At 35.9% G+C, this 16,530-nt stretch overlaps 1 protein-coding gene across 3 annotated transcripts in view; it reads left to right on the forward strand.

Annotated features, from left to right (window-relative positions):
• The window catches only part of side-VI (sidestep VI), a 137,079-nt gene that overhangs the window by 47,999 nt on the left and 72,550 nt on the right, over positions 1-16,530 (forward strand). For all 3 annotated transcript variants that reach the window (XM_008201546.3, XM_008201548.3, XM_015982029.2), the window contains exon 2: positions 8,307-8,357. In XM_008201546.3, coding sequence (XP_008199768.1) covers positions 8,307-8,357 — 51 coding nt within the window. The remainder of the gene's footprint in view (positions 1-8,306; positions 8,358-16,530) is intronic.

Below are 16,530 nucleotides of genomic sequence, written 5' to 3' on the forward strand. Positions count from 1 at the left end.
TAGACAGGTTATCTGTACCACAGAAAGGTTTATTAATAATTTTGTTAAAGGAACATTAGTAGAAATGAATCGTGCTAATGAGAGAAGAAGCGATTTTTAAGCGGCTTGTGGGCTAACCACGGATAAAAGGGATCTTGCTGATGCAAGCATAAATCAGCCCGAACTGAACTTAATGAAAACTTTATTTAATGCCTATTCCAATATATTTTTCGAATTTTAACCGAATGGTTTACTTAACTTTGAGCCTCATTCGCGCTCTGACAAAAAATTAATGGAGATTTGTAAATTTTTAAAGCGGTAGCTCGAGTAAATTGACATTTTTTGAGGTCCCTCCGTTATTCAGTCTGATTTGTTTTATTCAGAACGTAGGTTGATCCCATTGTTCGTTGACACGAAAGGTATGTACACTTCATAATGACTTATTAAAAGTGCAATAAATCAATCGTACAAAGTGACAAAAAAACAAACTAATTAAAAGATCTCTTCCCAGGGTTGCCTTCTGTTTTTCTCTTTTTATTTTATCAAGTTTGGTATTTATCTTTGCTTATTTACCTTGTAGGAAAAGTTTAGACAAATAATTAATTACTGAGAGGTAGGTTGGATCAGGATAAACTCGGTGCCAACTGCATTTGCATGTCTATTAGATTTGCTTTAACTTGCGGAGAATAAAGGCATCGGAATGTGTTGAGTGCATTGCTAGGTTCACTCGAATATGCAGTATGCACCTCACAATAGTCGCATTTCAGAGACCAGGAGCCAGTTATCTCTACTGCAACAAAATCTACTATCCACTGAACAAAGTAAAACACGCAATTTTCTAATTCTCTTCTTGCTCCTCTCGAACAAAACATCAAGTACAAAAGACGTTAGTTAACATAAACTGCTCCTTTATGTTGTGGTTAATTTACCGAAATGTTTTATCGACAAAAGCAGCCATCGACGTTGTGTCAATATGTGTTTAGCGGAGGACCATTATTCTTGGGGAATGAGCCAGAATTGTTTACGACAATGCTGTGGAAATGGTACTCAAGGTGCGGACTTGAAAATTTCGCGCGAAACGTAAAAAGGACCGTAAACTCGAAAATTAGTTGTTTTGGGGAAATTGCAATGTTGCAGCGGTTTTCATAATACCTTTTTACAAAGTGGGAATTTTTACGTCGGAACTCTTAATCTTGACGAACAGCTCGGGAATTCCTTATATTAAATTTATGACTCGCTTTAATAGATTTTTTGCCAACTTTGCAAAGTAGCTCCTTCTACTCAGAGCTCAAACGGAATAACGAGAGCTTGAATTGATCCGTTTTTGTCGGACTTTAGCAAAATTCGAAGAGTTTTTATCTTAGTTGAAAATCCACTAAAACGCAATCAACTCCTCAAAAACAGTAGTAACTGTTGAAAGCTATTGACCAGAAAACAGACAACAGCTAGTCCACCTGCGCAAGAAATCCAGCCAGAACAAAGTAAACAAGTGTTGCAAGGATCTTGTAGGGTCTCCAAATGTTTTTAGTTTCTACACCAAGTAAAACAATTTGCTGATTACTGATAGTTCCTGCATCACGTCCCTAATTTTTAAGCCTAGATAGCACCTTAAAGAATTGTTTAAGCTTTTGCGCGGTGGAGTTGTGTGTGACTTGTTGATTTTGTGAAAAATGCGGCGCTAGCTCGTTGGCTTTTTGAAAGCCTTGGTCGTGTTTGAAGTGGCATGTTAGTGTGTAACGCGGTGGTATTAAATAGCCCTTAATATTAAAATATTCAAAACAAGGCAGCATTAAAAATGCGGCACCCTGCCGTTGTCGAACCCCCGGCAGGTGTCGGGTGCAGCGTCCCCAAAGGTGCAATTTTGAGTGTTGTCCATTTGCGTATTCAGTAGGAGGGTCGTCACAACGCCGTAATACAATTAAGACATCAAAAGCTGTCACAAAAGCTCGGCGGGCGTTCGTTTCGTAAATAATTTATTGTGATGCAAACGTCCGAATTCTTTGTGTCGGCGTGTGTTATTAATAAAAATGGCTGCCGGAAGACAATGTAGTCGCAGCGTAACGGCCGGCATTTTTCTTTGTTTTGTGCATGATCGAGGCAAAAGTTGTAAAATAAATCTCGAGTCGTCGCGAACAAGTTTTATACATATCTCGTACTACGCTTTTGCATTTGGTTTTGAGCTTTTTCTCCGGGGATTTTGAGGCTCGGTCCTTCTGCGGAATTATGTTCAGCTGTCACATACGACTGTCGATTATCCACACGAATCCGGGCCATGATTTATGTTTTAGTCATTTCTGAGGCCGGACTTTCGATATAGAAAGCCCGGCGACCGGCCAGGAAACGGCTTAAATTTTTTACATTCAATGATTGTGGTCACGTATTTCATATAAAAAGCTCTACTTAACTTTTCAATTTACAGACTTTCAATTTATTACCGAACGAAACGAAATTATTCCGGATTTTTATCGCACTTATTCCTTTCACGCGCCGCATAAATCCGCGATTTAAACACACAAATGATACCGAATCCTTCATGATAAATTCACAATTTCAATACAATCCCACTCTTACCCTGGCAGATTTACTGCCGTGCAAATAAAGGAATTCTCCAAATCGAGAGACACACTCCTAAAAAACAATCACGACCCAAATCCTTTTGATATATTTCAAATAAACTACAAAAATTTAATTACATTTGTTAAGTAGAAAGGCTTATTTCGTCGGGTACAAATAAGTAAATATTTATACTGCAGCTAGTCATAACGTTTTCTCTTTGATACACCAACTCTGACCTTTTACGGCATTAACTTGCTCATGCTTGCCAAAAAATCCACACAGCGGGCTTTATTATTAACGCAAAGTTATTGTTTGGCTAACTTTTTGCTTTGTAATTTTGTATTATGTCTACATATTTTTGTATTTACTGATGCTTAGTTCATGTAACATATTATAAAGAAAAATAAAAAAAAACACCTAGGTGCATAAGATATACAGTAAATTACATGATTTATTCCTTAAAAATACGTGATACTAGTAGTGGTTACATAATTAATTATGCGAAGCATAATGAAAAATGTTAGGTATTTATTATGACACATATTTATTGCATTTTTTTTAATAATTACTTTTCTGACCCGACAACGTGCTAAAACTCTGAGCACGCCAAGAACTTACGCCATTTTCAGTACAATTTTTACAAAGTTTTTGGTGGAATATTACTATACTGCGCTTCTGACTGAAAATGTGTTACAATACCTGAAAATGCAAAATACTTTAAATAATGTACTTTTCGATGTATAGTAGCTTAAACTGACTCTGAGCAATGAGGTCGTAAACAAGGTAGAGGTTTTCAGTTTTCAGTAGGTAGTATGAAACACTATTGTAATCAAGCGGAAAAGTACCATTCATTCTACTATGAAGTTCGTTTGCAAGTGTATTTATTCTCTTAAAATAGTTGCCTTTTTATTGACAAGAAATAAGGTTGTGCTTGTGGGAGAATTGACCATTCAGTCACGTCTAAAGCAGTTTTTAATTTTGGTTTATCAATTTCACTCTCCACTTTTCACTTGTTGATAAAAACTCTGTAAATTAAACATTTTGTATGACTTATGCAATCCAAAGTTCAAAATTGGTTACTTTCTGAAGAGTGCAGCAAATAGTTTTAGAGTCGCTGGTTGAGTGTTCAACTGGATATTGCGAAATAATTACATTTGTGCCAAACGGCTAAAAAAGGCGATACATTCTAGAGGAAAACTAAATGTCATTCTGACTTTTTGCTTTATTTATAGGAAAAATAGAGAAAGGACCTAGTGCGCACCTGATTCAATACTTAACTTTTCTAGGTCTCTTCTGCGAATCATTTCTAATAAAGTAGGTTCTGGCTGCGGTTGAAAGGGTGTTTTTATAATAAATTTTTGCCATCTGTATAAACTTTTAATTAGAAAACTTGCCTCAATAATTAGAAAACTGCCTCAATACAAAACTGAGTGCTCAAGTCATGGTTTTCATCGGTGCAAATTGAATTTTTCCTGTCTGTGTGCAGATCAGGCTAAATGTGTTTTTGTTTCAATTTACAAGATTTCTGTCTAGGTCTACAGCTCTAACTTGCGTTAGATGTTAAGCAAGGACTAAATAAACAACGGTCCTAAATTCTCATCTTATGTAATTTCCGCACACCTCCTCTGCTTCGGCTGACTTCCGCGGCCAGTTCCTAAATTTAGTTAGCAACACTTGGAGCTTCTTAGCTTATTAAAGCCAACTAAAAACTAGCTGAGGCGAACGGCTTATGTGACCTGGGCTCAACTTTACGTAGAATTTGCATGAGGGACGTAAATAAATTCAGAGCTTAGATTTATCACCGGCTATTTTGCAGGAAATGTTCGTGTTGCATCTAAGAACAATGCGTGAAAAGCAGCCGCTTTTATCATCACATGACGGTGAAGAATGACCGGTTTTGGCAATTATTTCGAATTTATCGGAACGGGTTATATTGATAAAATTTATGGGACGGGGTTGTGTCGCGCTTGTGAAAACGATGGTTTTAATCGGGCGCTCAGGGACCTTGCTTCTAAACTTTGCCGCCAAAGGGTTAATACCTGTGTTGAAAAATATCAGGGGGCACGTCGAAATTTTAACCGTGAGACTAATTTTTCAAAATGTAAGGAAAGCTAATAAAACTAATGTAATAATAAATTCGAAATGTAGTAAAATTGGTATGGTGTAATAAAATTTTTACGCTGCACGTATTTTATGACAAAAGTTTTAAAATCTTTTCGATGCATTTCAATAAAACACGATCGGATGATTTATGACTAATAAACAGTCTTTACTGCTGACTGTGTCAATGTTTTATTTTGTATCACTTTTTGTCTAATTAATTTTTTTGTGGATTCGTGTCGCGCTTAAGCTGGGTTTCTTAAAAAAGGCCCAAATGTATCCGATTTGGGACCGTGTCGAGTTAGCAAACGACATTTGATGAGATTGGAAACGGATAGAAATACAGTGTTGGTTTCGTGTCTTAAATTTAGTTAACCGGAATCATCCCTTGAGCTTTCTATTTCTTATTCAATTCGACTGAAATTTTTTCGACATTAGAATTATCCGACATTTTCTCTCTGTGGCAAGTTTCTTATTCAAATAAAAGAATTACCTATTCCAACGCTAAATCTAATAATACTTTTAAGGTGAAGAGCAGATGTGCAGTAATGGGCTGCTCGAGAGTGGCGAATCAGTTGTATAAATAAATAATTCTTCTGACACACTTTTACTATTCTTTTATCTTCTCGTCGGTGGATTTTTATGAAACAGCAGTATTGATCGGGATAATCTCTGTTTTGACATACCTACAGTAAGTAATCTGTTTTTTTTTTGCTTAGGTTGTCACAAAATCCGGCTCACGTCTGCAAATTGATGGATGGAGACATTACGCTATGGTATTAATGGATCTATTCTCAATCAAATATTAAGCCATTCCCATGAGTTCGATTAATGTTCATACAAGGCTTCAGTTTTTGTGTTTGCACTTTGTTATCGATTAATTTCGGAAAAAGTGGCTTCAGGGTGCACAGAATTTGCACAATCGATACTAGAGTAAACTATAGACTAAAAGTAGATACTGGTGTTGTGCAAGGAAAATACTGAATAAAACTTTTTGCAGTAACTTTTTAATTTTTCAGAATGCTTTAAAGACTTTCAAAGTATTATTTGCGCGATATAGGAACAACAAACTCAGGCTTGAGATTTATATTTTACGACAAAGCTCACATCAGGGAAATAAAGTTTGAGGATAGCTTGTTCCATTTATTTGTTTTATGTCTCACTACATTTTTATTTTCGGGTATAACGTATTTTAGCACTTTTGTATTCGTTGTCATGCGCTAGAAAAACTCTATAACTGTTTGTCTATTATCAAACAAGTGTGTGTGTTTAAAATAAAAATGATTAAATTGAAAAATGACTGCTCTAAAATTTTGCTTTCAACAATACATTTGTGTTTTAGCTAAAATTATGTAAACCAGTTTTCGATATGTAAATGCAACGCCAGTTTAAATAAAATTTAATGTATAACAACGGTTGTTATGCTGACAAGTTGATTCGAATCTATTATTTTAAACTTTAAATGAACAAAACATAAAATTGCTGTTTTCCGCCAAATTTGCTCGGCGGTATGATCAATGTACCTGAATAGAAAAATTATTAATCTTGTCTCCTTGAGACGAAGTTTGAAATGTGCGACGAGATGGAACTAAGCAAATCAATACCTGCCGGTTAATAATTATTGTCATAGCGCGTAGGCAATTATTTGCCATTAATTAATTGGCTTCATATAGAGAGTCAAGTGGGGTCATTGACAATATTTGGCATCAATTAAATAACTGTGTGACTAGTGGCAAACGTGGAAAGTGTGACCCTTTGCGTTCCTTAAATTCCTAATTCAGTCTAACCTTGAATTTTTATCGTGCAACGTTGCACAAAAGTAGCAAATGAGGTGAAACAGCACGCGACTGCTTACAATTAAAGCAATCATTACGTAATCTCCTTCCATAACCAGGGCTGAAAATTTCCCGACTCCGGGTAATCTATATCTTGAATATCATGTTTCCTGTCGCATCGTGAAACTCCGCAAGATGAATGACTTCTTGGGCTTGGGCAAAAAGTTAGAAAGCTTTGCGGCGTATGGTGCTGGTAACGTGGCATTTAAAAGGCGATTTATATTGCAAAAAAGGGCGTAATACGATTTTATACTTAGCGCTTTTGTACGGAATGGATTTATACACGTAGTTTCACGGTGCGTCGACTCCCGCCCGAGATTATAGTGGCAGCTTTATTTTCGAGTTATGCCAGAATAGCCATAATCAATTAATCAATATTACTCGCTGAACTTGTTAATGGATAGACCATAATGTAACGCCGAAAGTTCCAAACTTTGCGATTCACCTACTAATTCATACAGGTTAAATTAACCCCAATTCTTGGCTCCGAATCGGGCTTTTTGCCTCCTGAAATTACTTCGCTGCTTTATTTTAATTAATGGCTGCTGCACCTTTGATGCTTCTACCGTTTGCATAATGTATAAATTTAATGATAAAGTAGCAACTGTATTAATATTAGATGTTGTCGGTACGCACTGGTTGAAACGCTTTTGTTGAAATAGAGATGCAAAGCGTAGTCAAAGCTTTACCAACTGATGAATCAAAATGGAATTAACAAAAAACACGAAATGTATCAAACTTTTTGCACAACTATTATAACTGAAGTTTATTTCATGTTCAATTAAATTAAATGAATCAAAGAGAAAAATATCATCCATTTTTTACTGAATTTTGGTTTTAGAAAAACATAGTACGTAATTAAAATACCTTTTTTACGTACTTTGGACAACTGACATGAATTTTTCGACAGGTTAAAAATAAATGGATATTAAAATATTTTCTCATTTATTTTCGTGTTAGGCTGATACATCTAAAGCTGCTTCGATTGTGCTTAACATAGCAGGTATAATCAATAGTTGTTTAACCTGATATTGATACTGAATTATTTAGCACATAAGTACATTTCAGTGGATGGATGTATATAATTGGTATAATACTTGACACACACACAAGTAGCAGAAGTACTTATTAGCTCATATCTACGAGTATTTCAGGCGTAACAAGGAATTTTGTTTTTCGTTGGCAATTGTACACCTTGTATCGTTAATTTTATAAGAAAACCAACAACATTGCTTATTCATTTTTATTACCAGAAAATAATAGATTATCGAATACGTGGGTAAACAAAATTATTTAAATCGAAATGGTCATTAAGTCTGTTTATCTTTGGCCGATTTACCTATTTGGAATAATAATGGTCCCAATTTTCGAGCTCAGTGCCGTCAATTTCTGTGTATAAATCATTCATTTTGTATTATAAATTAATGTTTTTGCGCGCGCGTTATTTATTGAATCATCGAGTAAAAATCATGCCGAGCATGCGTTGCAAAAGCTCGAAAAGCTCACGCAATGTCAACACGCAAGACTAATGAAAAGTTCTTCTCATTACCGGGTTTTATATAATGGAATTTTTTAACAAAAAAACAGAATTTTCAACGATACTAAATGACCGAGATTAGTGCACAAAGGGCGTAATAAAACGTTGACCCCTGGAAATACAAGCGTCAAATTAATTTATGAAAATTCTGGCCCGGACTGTAATTAATTACCAGGTAAAAAGGCCACAAAAACAGGACCGCAGTCTGATTTTTCCAGCGGAATTTGCTCGTTCCAAGTCGCGTAATTGCACTCGGGCGATTTTTTCCCCAACTTGACTAAATTTAAATGTTGTTTCAGGGAAATTCATCAATCACTTCGGCGGCCAAGTGGGTGATTACCAGACGAACCGTAAGTAAATCCTGTCTGCATGTGTAAGGATTGTGTTCCGGGAAAGAAGTTTGACGAAGTGCCGAATGGGCTTGGGTCATGTTCCGTGATATATGAAATAGACCATATTGATTTAGTTAAAGCTAATAAATCAAAACTGTCGATAACTTTATTATTTTAGCAACAGGGGATATTTTTATGAACGATAGCGATGGCTTTAAGGGGAGCTTACACAACTTTACTCGTACGATACGTAAATATTTATTAAAAATTTACGACGGATAGCTGAAACTCTGTTAAAACATTTGATCGAAACATCTTTAAGGTGCTGTAAAACGATCTCGAGAGAGAGTGTCGTAAAGTGTTATAATCATCCTAGTTGCGCTACTGTTTTTCTTCCATTAACTCCTGCTTTCCGCCATAAAAACGCCTTTTAATAAGCTTGTGTCTAAATTCTTCTTTTTCGGTGCATCAACATTGTTTCATCCCTTGTTTATGCAGGGATTTTACGAAGCGACAACTCAATCGGTTGAACATAGATAAAATGAGTCAAATGCCCCTAATTAAAAATATAAGCAAATTACGAGAATGTGGTGTAATTCTGATTTTTTTCATTGAATTTGTTTTTTAAGCGTTTTTAATTTCTTCGAGGTGGAATCGGCTTTGGCAGGAGCTGCGGTATCGATGGCGTATCCTTTCGCAATTATTGTGGAGTTTTTTTATCCCTGTGTTATTGTTCATGTTTGAATAATAAAACGGCGGACTGTGGAAAACCTAGTAATATTTCGTGAAGTGTATCGGATTTTGCAATTTGTGTAAAAGAATAAGAATAAAAATCTCAGGAAGCAAAGGCATGAAAGCACCCTTTATGTCGGCGAGTGAGAACAAAGAGTATTTTCTTGAAGTTGTATCAAATTCGCCACCGATTCAATCCAAACAATGGAAGCCCCGAAGGAAAAAAGCACTCGTTATTATTTTTGCGGAAGTCGAATGAATGTGGCCCCTAAAAGAAGCAATTATCGCCGTGAATTTATGTGTCTCATTTTAAATCCGAACCGTCAAAACGAAATTGAATCCGATATTAAAATTTCGGCTATCTATAATGAAATCTTGATTGAGGAAAGTATATCGCAAGTATAATAAAAATCTGACGTTGCAAAAGCGCCAGATATGAAAGCATGACATTACGTGTCCCTGCAGGATCAGGAGCGGGATTTTTGCGTGAAAGATGAGTGCGAGGCCGATTTTTCGCTATCGATCCGGCCATATTGGACCGGCGATTTAATTCGAGATCTCATCGGCTTCCTCGTCATAACACTCGGCCGCATCCTATATCACCCCTAAACTCGGATATGACACCGGACTACATCCGGCGGGGTGCGATCCCTCACACGCAGCGCGCCAACAATTATTGTTGCGGATAATGCGAATTAGCCGCTTCCTAATGAATTACGTGATGTCTTCGGCCGACGCCACCGCACTTTTATTGGCCGGAAAACGACCGCAACGCTAAAAAATCACCCACAATCTCGCTCGACCACAGCCGAAAAGCTCTCATCCGACACCTGAGACCTGCGGCTCCGCTCTACCACTTTTCCCACCCTTCGACCACAATTTTTTCATCCAGAGTTAGACACACTAATTCATACTTGCAACTATTTATAATATTCAAACGAAATTGAACATGTGGATGATAACCTTTCTTTAGACTGCTCTATAAGTTTGATTTTTATTGTAACGACCTTGCGCAAAGGTACAATACCTGCTCTCAGGCAGGTGCTTGGAGTATCGTTATCTGGCTTATGAATTTATAATCGATACTTCGGAGGGTGCACCCCCAACTAGTTGATTAATAATTTAAACTTGCTTAATTAGATAACGTACGTTAAATTATTTGGTAGCACGCTTCGTTTTTAATAAGTGTTGGCACATAGCAAAGTTTATTAAGCTAGTGATTAAAATTTTTCTGGTAGCCGTTCGAGTGAAAATGTCCAAACAGCGAATAATTATTTAATGAACTGTAAATTAACTCATTGGCCAAGGTATGTTTTCAGCTCGTACATCATTTAAATCTGAAACCAACACGGCGCATTTATAGAAAAGTCATAGAATTTGTTCGGGAAAAGCAACATGATATTGCATTGGTATTGTATGAGGATATTGACGTACTGACGTATAACCCCTGGAAGAAATATTCAATTTCCGAAAGTAAAATGATCAAATGGATAGAATGAATAGAGGTATCGGTGCAAGGGCCTTTATTGGATCTGCATTCAAGGTGTTTTTTCTTGTTTTATGGATATGTTCCATATTCGCAGAAAAATGCACTGGCCAATCGATAAGTCTTTGAAATAGCTTTTACCTCGCGTTTGCAATCTCGTAAAACGGTTTAAACATATAATTGACTGTAATTTTTGAGATATTATTTTAAACTCTTTTATCAAACCGTTTTCGTGACTAATCTGGAAAAGTTTTCTAATAAAGTGCACCCTGACTCGCCTGTTTACGAGAAAGGAATCGTTAAAACTATTTACAGCCATCAGTTTATACGCAGGTAAAAAATTCAGATTCGTTTTAACAGAAATATTTACAAAGTCGATAGCATTTATTTTTTAAAAGCTCGCTATTTATATCTATAAAACACTTGTTTATAGTTTTCATGTGCTTTTGTTTGTTTTTTATTAAGTCGTCTTGAATTGGTTAAATTTAAAACAGAAATGTAAGCTTCAATTAAAGCATTAAAATACTTAAAGAAAAATAACTTCCAAAGCTGATTTTTGAATATTTAATTAGCAGATTTCTTTTAAAATATGATTAAAGAAACAAGTATAAATACTTAAAAAGAGTGAGGACCGGTAAAAGATTTCTTAAAAGACTTCAGTGTCTTGATTAAATCCACTGAATGTTCAGACAAGGTTTTATTTATTTATATTATTAGAATTGCAAAAGAGAAGTTGCCGCTCTCGATGTAAAACGAAATGGCAGTTTCATGCCATCATAAACAGCATTATTCTATAACAATGACGTTAATTGTGATTTGTTTGCATATTGAGCGGTTTGTGAATGAGAGTCGTCTTTTTTGAGCGGAGCTAAGGAAGGTCTGAATATTGAGCAGCGATGATTCGAACAATCTTGATAATAAGGACGGCCTAACAGAAGAAGAGGTATAATAGCAAAAGTGGTGTATTTAATGCGGGCAAATACAGAGGGGGCCATAATCCGAGTGCGCCAACTTCTACTTTCATGGTTTCTATAAATCCGAAAACAAACACAACAGCTCTGACACAAATGCTGTTTATTTTCCTATGAGCTTATTAAATTTCGTAGCTAATTTATGCAGAATCTGAGAGGCAAAATTGGAAATTAAGTCTCGGCTGTAGCGGAGGAACAATGTTCATCATTGTGGAAAATGTGCTGGTCTCGGTTCTGCTGCTAAATCAATTTTATTGCGGTGTTGCTGCAACGAATTGGATTGATCAAGGCTTCTTTTTCCCTTTCTTTAAACAAGAAACTTTCTGGATAGAGGATTTTTGTTGTTGTTTTTGGATATTTGTGTACATGCGATGTCGGGTTTTCCTCGCAAAATATTCGTGTTTTCAGATAAAATAATCCAACACAAGCTGCAATTTCCTGAGCTTTGCCGGGGAGTTATTGACATTTCTTTACGTCGAAAAAAAAACAATTTTATGAAAAATTCCACTCTTTCGGCTGATGATGAGCAACCGGTTGGTATGTGGGTAATTTCCTTCACTTACGCCGAAGTGTGGCATTTCACGAAAAAGTTTCGAATAAGAGTAATATCCGTTAACGGGAATATTCTCGAAACAACATTATCACGTCTATACTTCCGCCAGCTCGAAAATGACGGCGGAAAGTCGTAAAAGAGCAACCGAAAAACTAAACAAGTAATTTTAATATTTTTACACAATGTCGCATTCGAGTATAAAAAGTTTTTAAACGGGACTCACACGCGTGTGTCCCACGTTGAACATTTCGCTTTTCATTTGCATATTAAACCAATTTTTCTAAAATTTTCCGACGCAGCAGTTCTGCTTCGTTTTCCTTTTGCCATGATATTTCATAAAGTTTGTCTTTGCTGAGCACGAAAAAATAAAAACTTTACAATATGCGCCAACTTTTGACCTCCCAACTTTGCACGATATTTTAAGTACCTGTTGATTAATTTTTCACCAATCTTGTATTAAAAACGTATATTCCTTGTAGACTCCGCGTCCTCATTTGCAATTCATTAAAAGCTCGAGCCAATCGTGTATTTGTGGGTCAAATAGATCTGCCGACTCTACTTTTTGCATACCTGATTTGCTAAGTATGGCATGTCGTTGTCGGCAATCAATTTTTGAACAAGCACGAGACTGAAAATCGAGTTAATATTTGCCAAAACTGCACCTATTCTCGGTCCTTGTTCCATGCAGTTGGGGGTGGAACGAAAGCAAGACGAAAGGGCCTCGTGTAGCACTTTTCAGGGGATTTCAGTATGTGTATCACGCAGAGTAGGGACACGCAGTCCGTGCTGCTTTGCATAATGACATACCGGCCCTTGAAAATCCGCCAAATTTGCAAAACGTTTATTCAAATGATCTGGTAAACCTCTCCTGTGAATATATCCTACTTAAGCGATACTCGGAAAATAAAATTAAACTTAAATTCCTGTATAATAACCCGAAGTGACAGAAGACGTGAGAGGAAAATTAAACTACAACGAGGATTTTTTCATTTTCCTTCGCCAAACTAATTTGCGGAAAATTGGGTATTTTCTTTTCAATTACGCCGGATTTTACCCAAATATACAGCGGCAGCAGCAAAAATATTGTATATGTCCAACCTGTTCTAAATCACACTTTGTCAAGCCACGGCCTTTACCCAATTCTTAATTAAACCCAGTAAGGCGACAGTACCTATTGGGTTTTCGCTTATCAATTATCGGCTGCATTGGCCACGGACGCTCAGCCGTTTGGCATAAAATATGAAAAAAAAGTTAACCAAGCCGCAATTTAGATGATTCATCTTAGGTAAAGTTCAGCAATTTCAACCCCAGAAGCCGCCGGAATCAATTTACATCTCGTTATTCTCTCTTGCCCCCATCACCATGCCGTTACCGAGCTACTCTGATTTCACAAACTCGCGAGAACCCACAGTACAGATTATAATGGAATTCATTTTTGCTGAACAAATATTCTAGGAGAAAAAATAATGGGAATGATTTGTTTGCATCCTACAGTGAGGCGATTTTTCCTTCAATCAAAGAGACGCAGAGCTATTTTCTCGGTTTTATTAAAAGCGTGGCCGTTTTATTTAAATTAATTAATTCCAACGTTGCGTGTTTTATTTTTGTATATTTTTCTATTGATCTGTTTATGCGCGGGACTTTGTTGCGTTGCAGCTCTAATAAATTAATGATTTATTTGTCGGGTGTTTATTGCCCTTTAAAAACGATTTCCGGAAACGATAATTTTCGGCGGGCTGAAATTAAAATACCGGATGGTTAATTTTCGCTTCGAGTTTGGCCAAATATAATACAAGCGCCGATTGGAAATTCTATAATCTATTGCCCTTTACTCGTATAAACCGGTTGTTTCGCCATGCAATTGGCAATTAAGCTGATACTGTAATAAAATTAATAAATATCGAAAACCCTTAAAGAGCTAAATATTCCCCTATTGGTGAAATAATGAGATTTAATAATGCAAAGCTCTGAGATCAACAAATTTAAAGTCGCGTCACGAATCTTCTGCATTGACAAAAATACAGACCCACAAACCCAAAATCCGTTAATAAAGTCGAAGCAAACTTTTAACCTATCAATTTTTTACAAGCTCCTTATTTGGCATGAATGGAAACTTTGAATGGATGCATGAGTGTGATCGAAACTTTTCAAATATGCGCAAATAAAATTTGTTTACTTGGGGGAAAAATCGTCTACAAGTTTGGGCTAGAATTCCATTAAAATAGTGAAGGTAAATTAATTGAAACAAGTTAAACGCTTCCTCTGTGTTTTAGTCCGTGCAACTTAAAACCGTTTCAGCGGAAGGAATACAAGTTAGTGAACTATTTTACAATGTACGAATTTCTATTCATTTACGCACATAATGCCTCCTCTAATACGTAGCTTAACTTAGAATAAACTTAATCCAAAATTCGATATAAACACAGCTTGTATCCACATTACCGTTATGTTACTTACTTTAATATAGTTTGAAAAGGGCTGAAGCTCTTTTAATTAAACTTGTACATGCATAATAATTATAGCCCGCAGTGCGCGAGCTTTTGTCACGTCCTCCACATCATTTTTAATATCAGAAACTGGAGAAACGTTTAAATCTTATGAAAACGGAAGTTTTATTTGCACACAAAACATTATTATCCTTTGGTCACATAGTTGCATGGTGGCCAAAATTTATTGCAACATTATAATGTCATCCTTTGGATTACAAAGATTCCGGACTATTGCAGACCACTTTATTGCTTTCATAAAGCTTCTCTAACTTCAATTATTCAGTTTTTTTAACTCTGAAACTATTTCAATCATTGGCAATAGAAACGTCAACATTAAACCTAGTTTACGTGAACATTGTTGAGTATAGTGTTCGCCACAGAACTGCTCTTGCAGTAACCTGACCACAAACTGAGCTTTGTTTCAATTGCATGTGATCCAGCATAAAGTGCATACCATCCAATACGGCGTTATTGCGCAGTCATGCCAACTTTCCTCACCATTTTTTACTCTCCCTTGTCCTAATAAATTCCACGTATGCCAAAATCCGGTGCAATAAACTCCAGAAATTCCGCTGTAGCAACCGGACGTGAGATAAGTTTTACTCCGGTTTATACCGGAAAGTCATCTTCGGTCAAGCTAAATTGCAGTGAAACAGCCATGCACCAGGTGTCTGCTGCTAATGGTCACCTCGCTTATCGCTATTAGGAAGCAAACCCAGAACCCTTTGTCACACAGACAAATTTATATTTTTGTTGGTGTCGATAACAAAGTGTCAAAGGCTGCCAAATGGTCATGCGAAAAACTTTATTGCAGATTTAGCGCGAGTCGTGTCGTTTAATTTGCAACGTGCGGCCTGGCAGTGCAACAAACTGGAATAAAATCAAGCGAATTGGAAATAAATCAAAAATAGGAGCGATGTTTCCATCGGAATAAACTTTTCGAAAAACAAGTCTCTTTTTTATTAAAATGTGGGCACAACCACGTAACAGTGGTACAAACCAAGATTGGAGAATTGTTGCAATCAGTTGCTTGGCTTGGAGCCAAATTCTGGCGATGATGGCGGGAATAGAGAGAGTGGACAAAGTGTATTAGGAGGTGTTTATCTGGTTGTTCTTAGAAATTAAGTTTGAAATGGATAAACTATTATAACAATCATAAAATCGGTCTCTGGAGGTCCTATGTTCAAACAGACGGTTATCATTTTTTAATTGGATTATTTTAAAGTGTGTTAAAGTTTTTTATATTTAGTGTCGTAATTCAGAAAAATGATTTTTGGGCTTGTACGAGTGGTTATTTACGAATACAGGGTGTATCAGAAATACGTGTGTTAATTTTACCACGTAATAAAACTCATCAAATATAACTACTTTTCTATATAACATTATTTATAATTTTTATTGTTTTCCGCCTTTTTTGTGCAAACGAGCCGGTCACTGTTTAATAATTAGTTTGTATTTATAGCATTAATTTTCATTGTTGCATTAAATTGTTTAAATTGTCCGTTTCTATCACAATAAAAATAGTTCGGCTCTTTTATTTTTGTACCAATAGGCGGGTACACGTTTCAGTATGTTGTGTTTTTTTAAATATTAAGTAAATTTGCGAATTTTTTATTGAAACATTACAAACAGGAAAAATGTTTTATTTGTTGTGCTCTGTTACCTGTTAAAATTAAGACACGTATATTTGTTACACCCTGTATATAATTTTTGTAATAAAGAACATTTTGTATCATTGACATGTTACCATTGTTACCACAATTATAAAACTTTTACTATTTATAAACATCAAAGACTTTTTGACTGGGTTTTTATAATACCTTTTTGTGTACGTCCATTTATTGTGGAAATAAATTATAATAAAACTCGCTTCCAGCGCAATGAATACACTGTTGGTAACAACTTAATATACCTTACTCCTATGGTTCGATTATTTATTAATCCTTATAGTAACTTTATT

This window comes from Tribolium castaneum, chromosome 3 (genome assembly GCF_031307605.1).
Source record: "Tribolium castaneum strain GA2 chromosome 3, icTriCast1.1, whole genome shotgun sequence".
NCBI lineage: Eukaryota > Metazoa > Arthropoda > Insecta > Coleoptera > Tenebrionidae > Tribolium > Tribolium castaneum.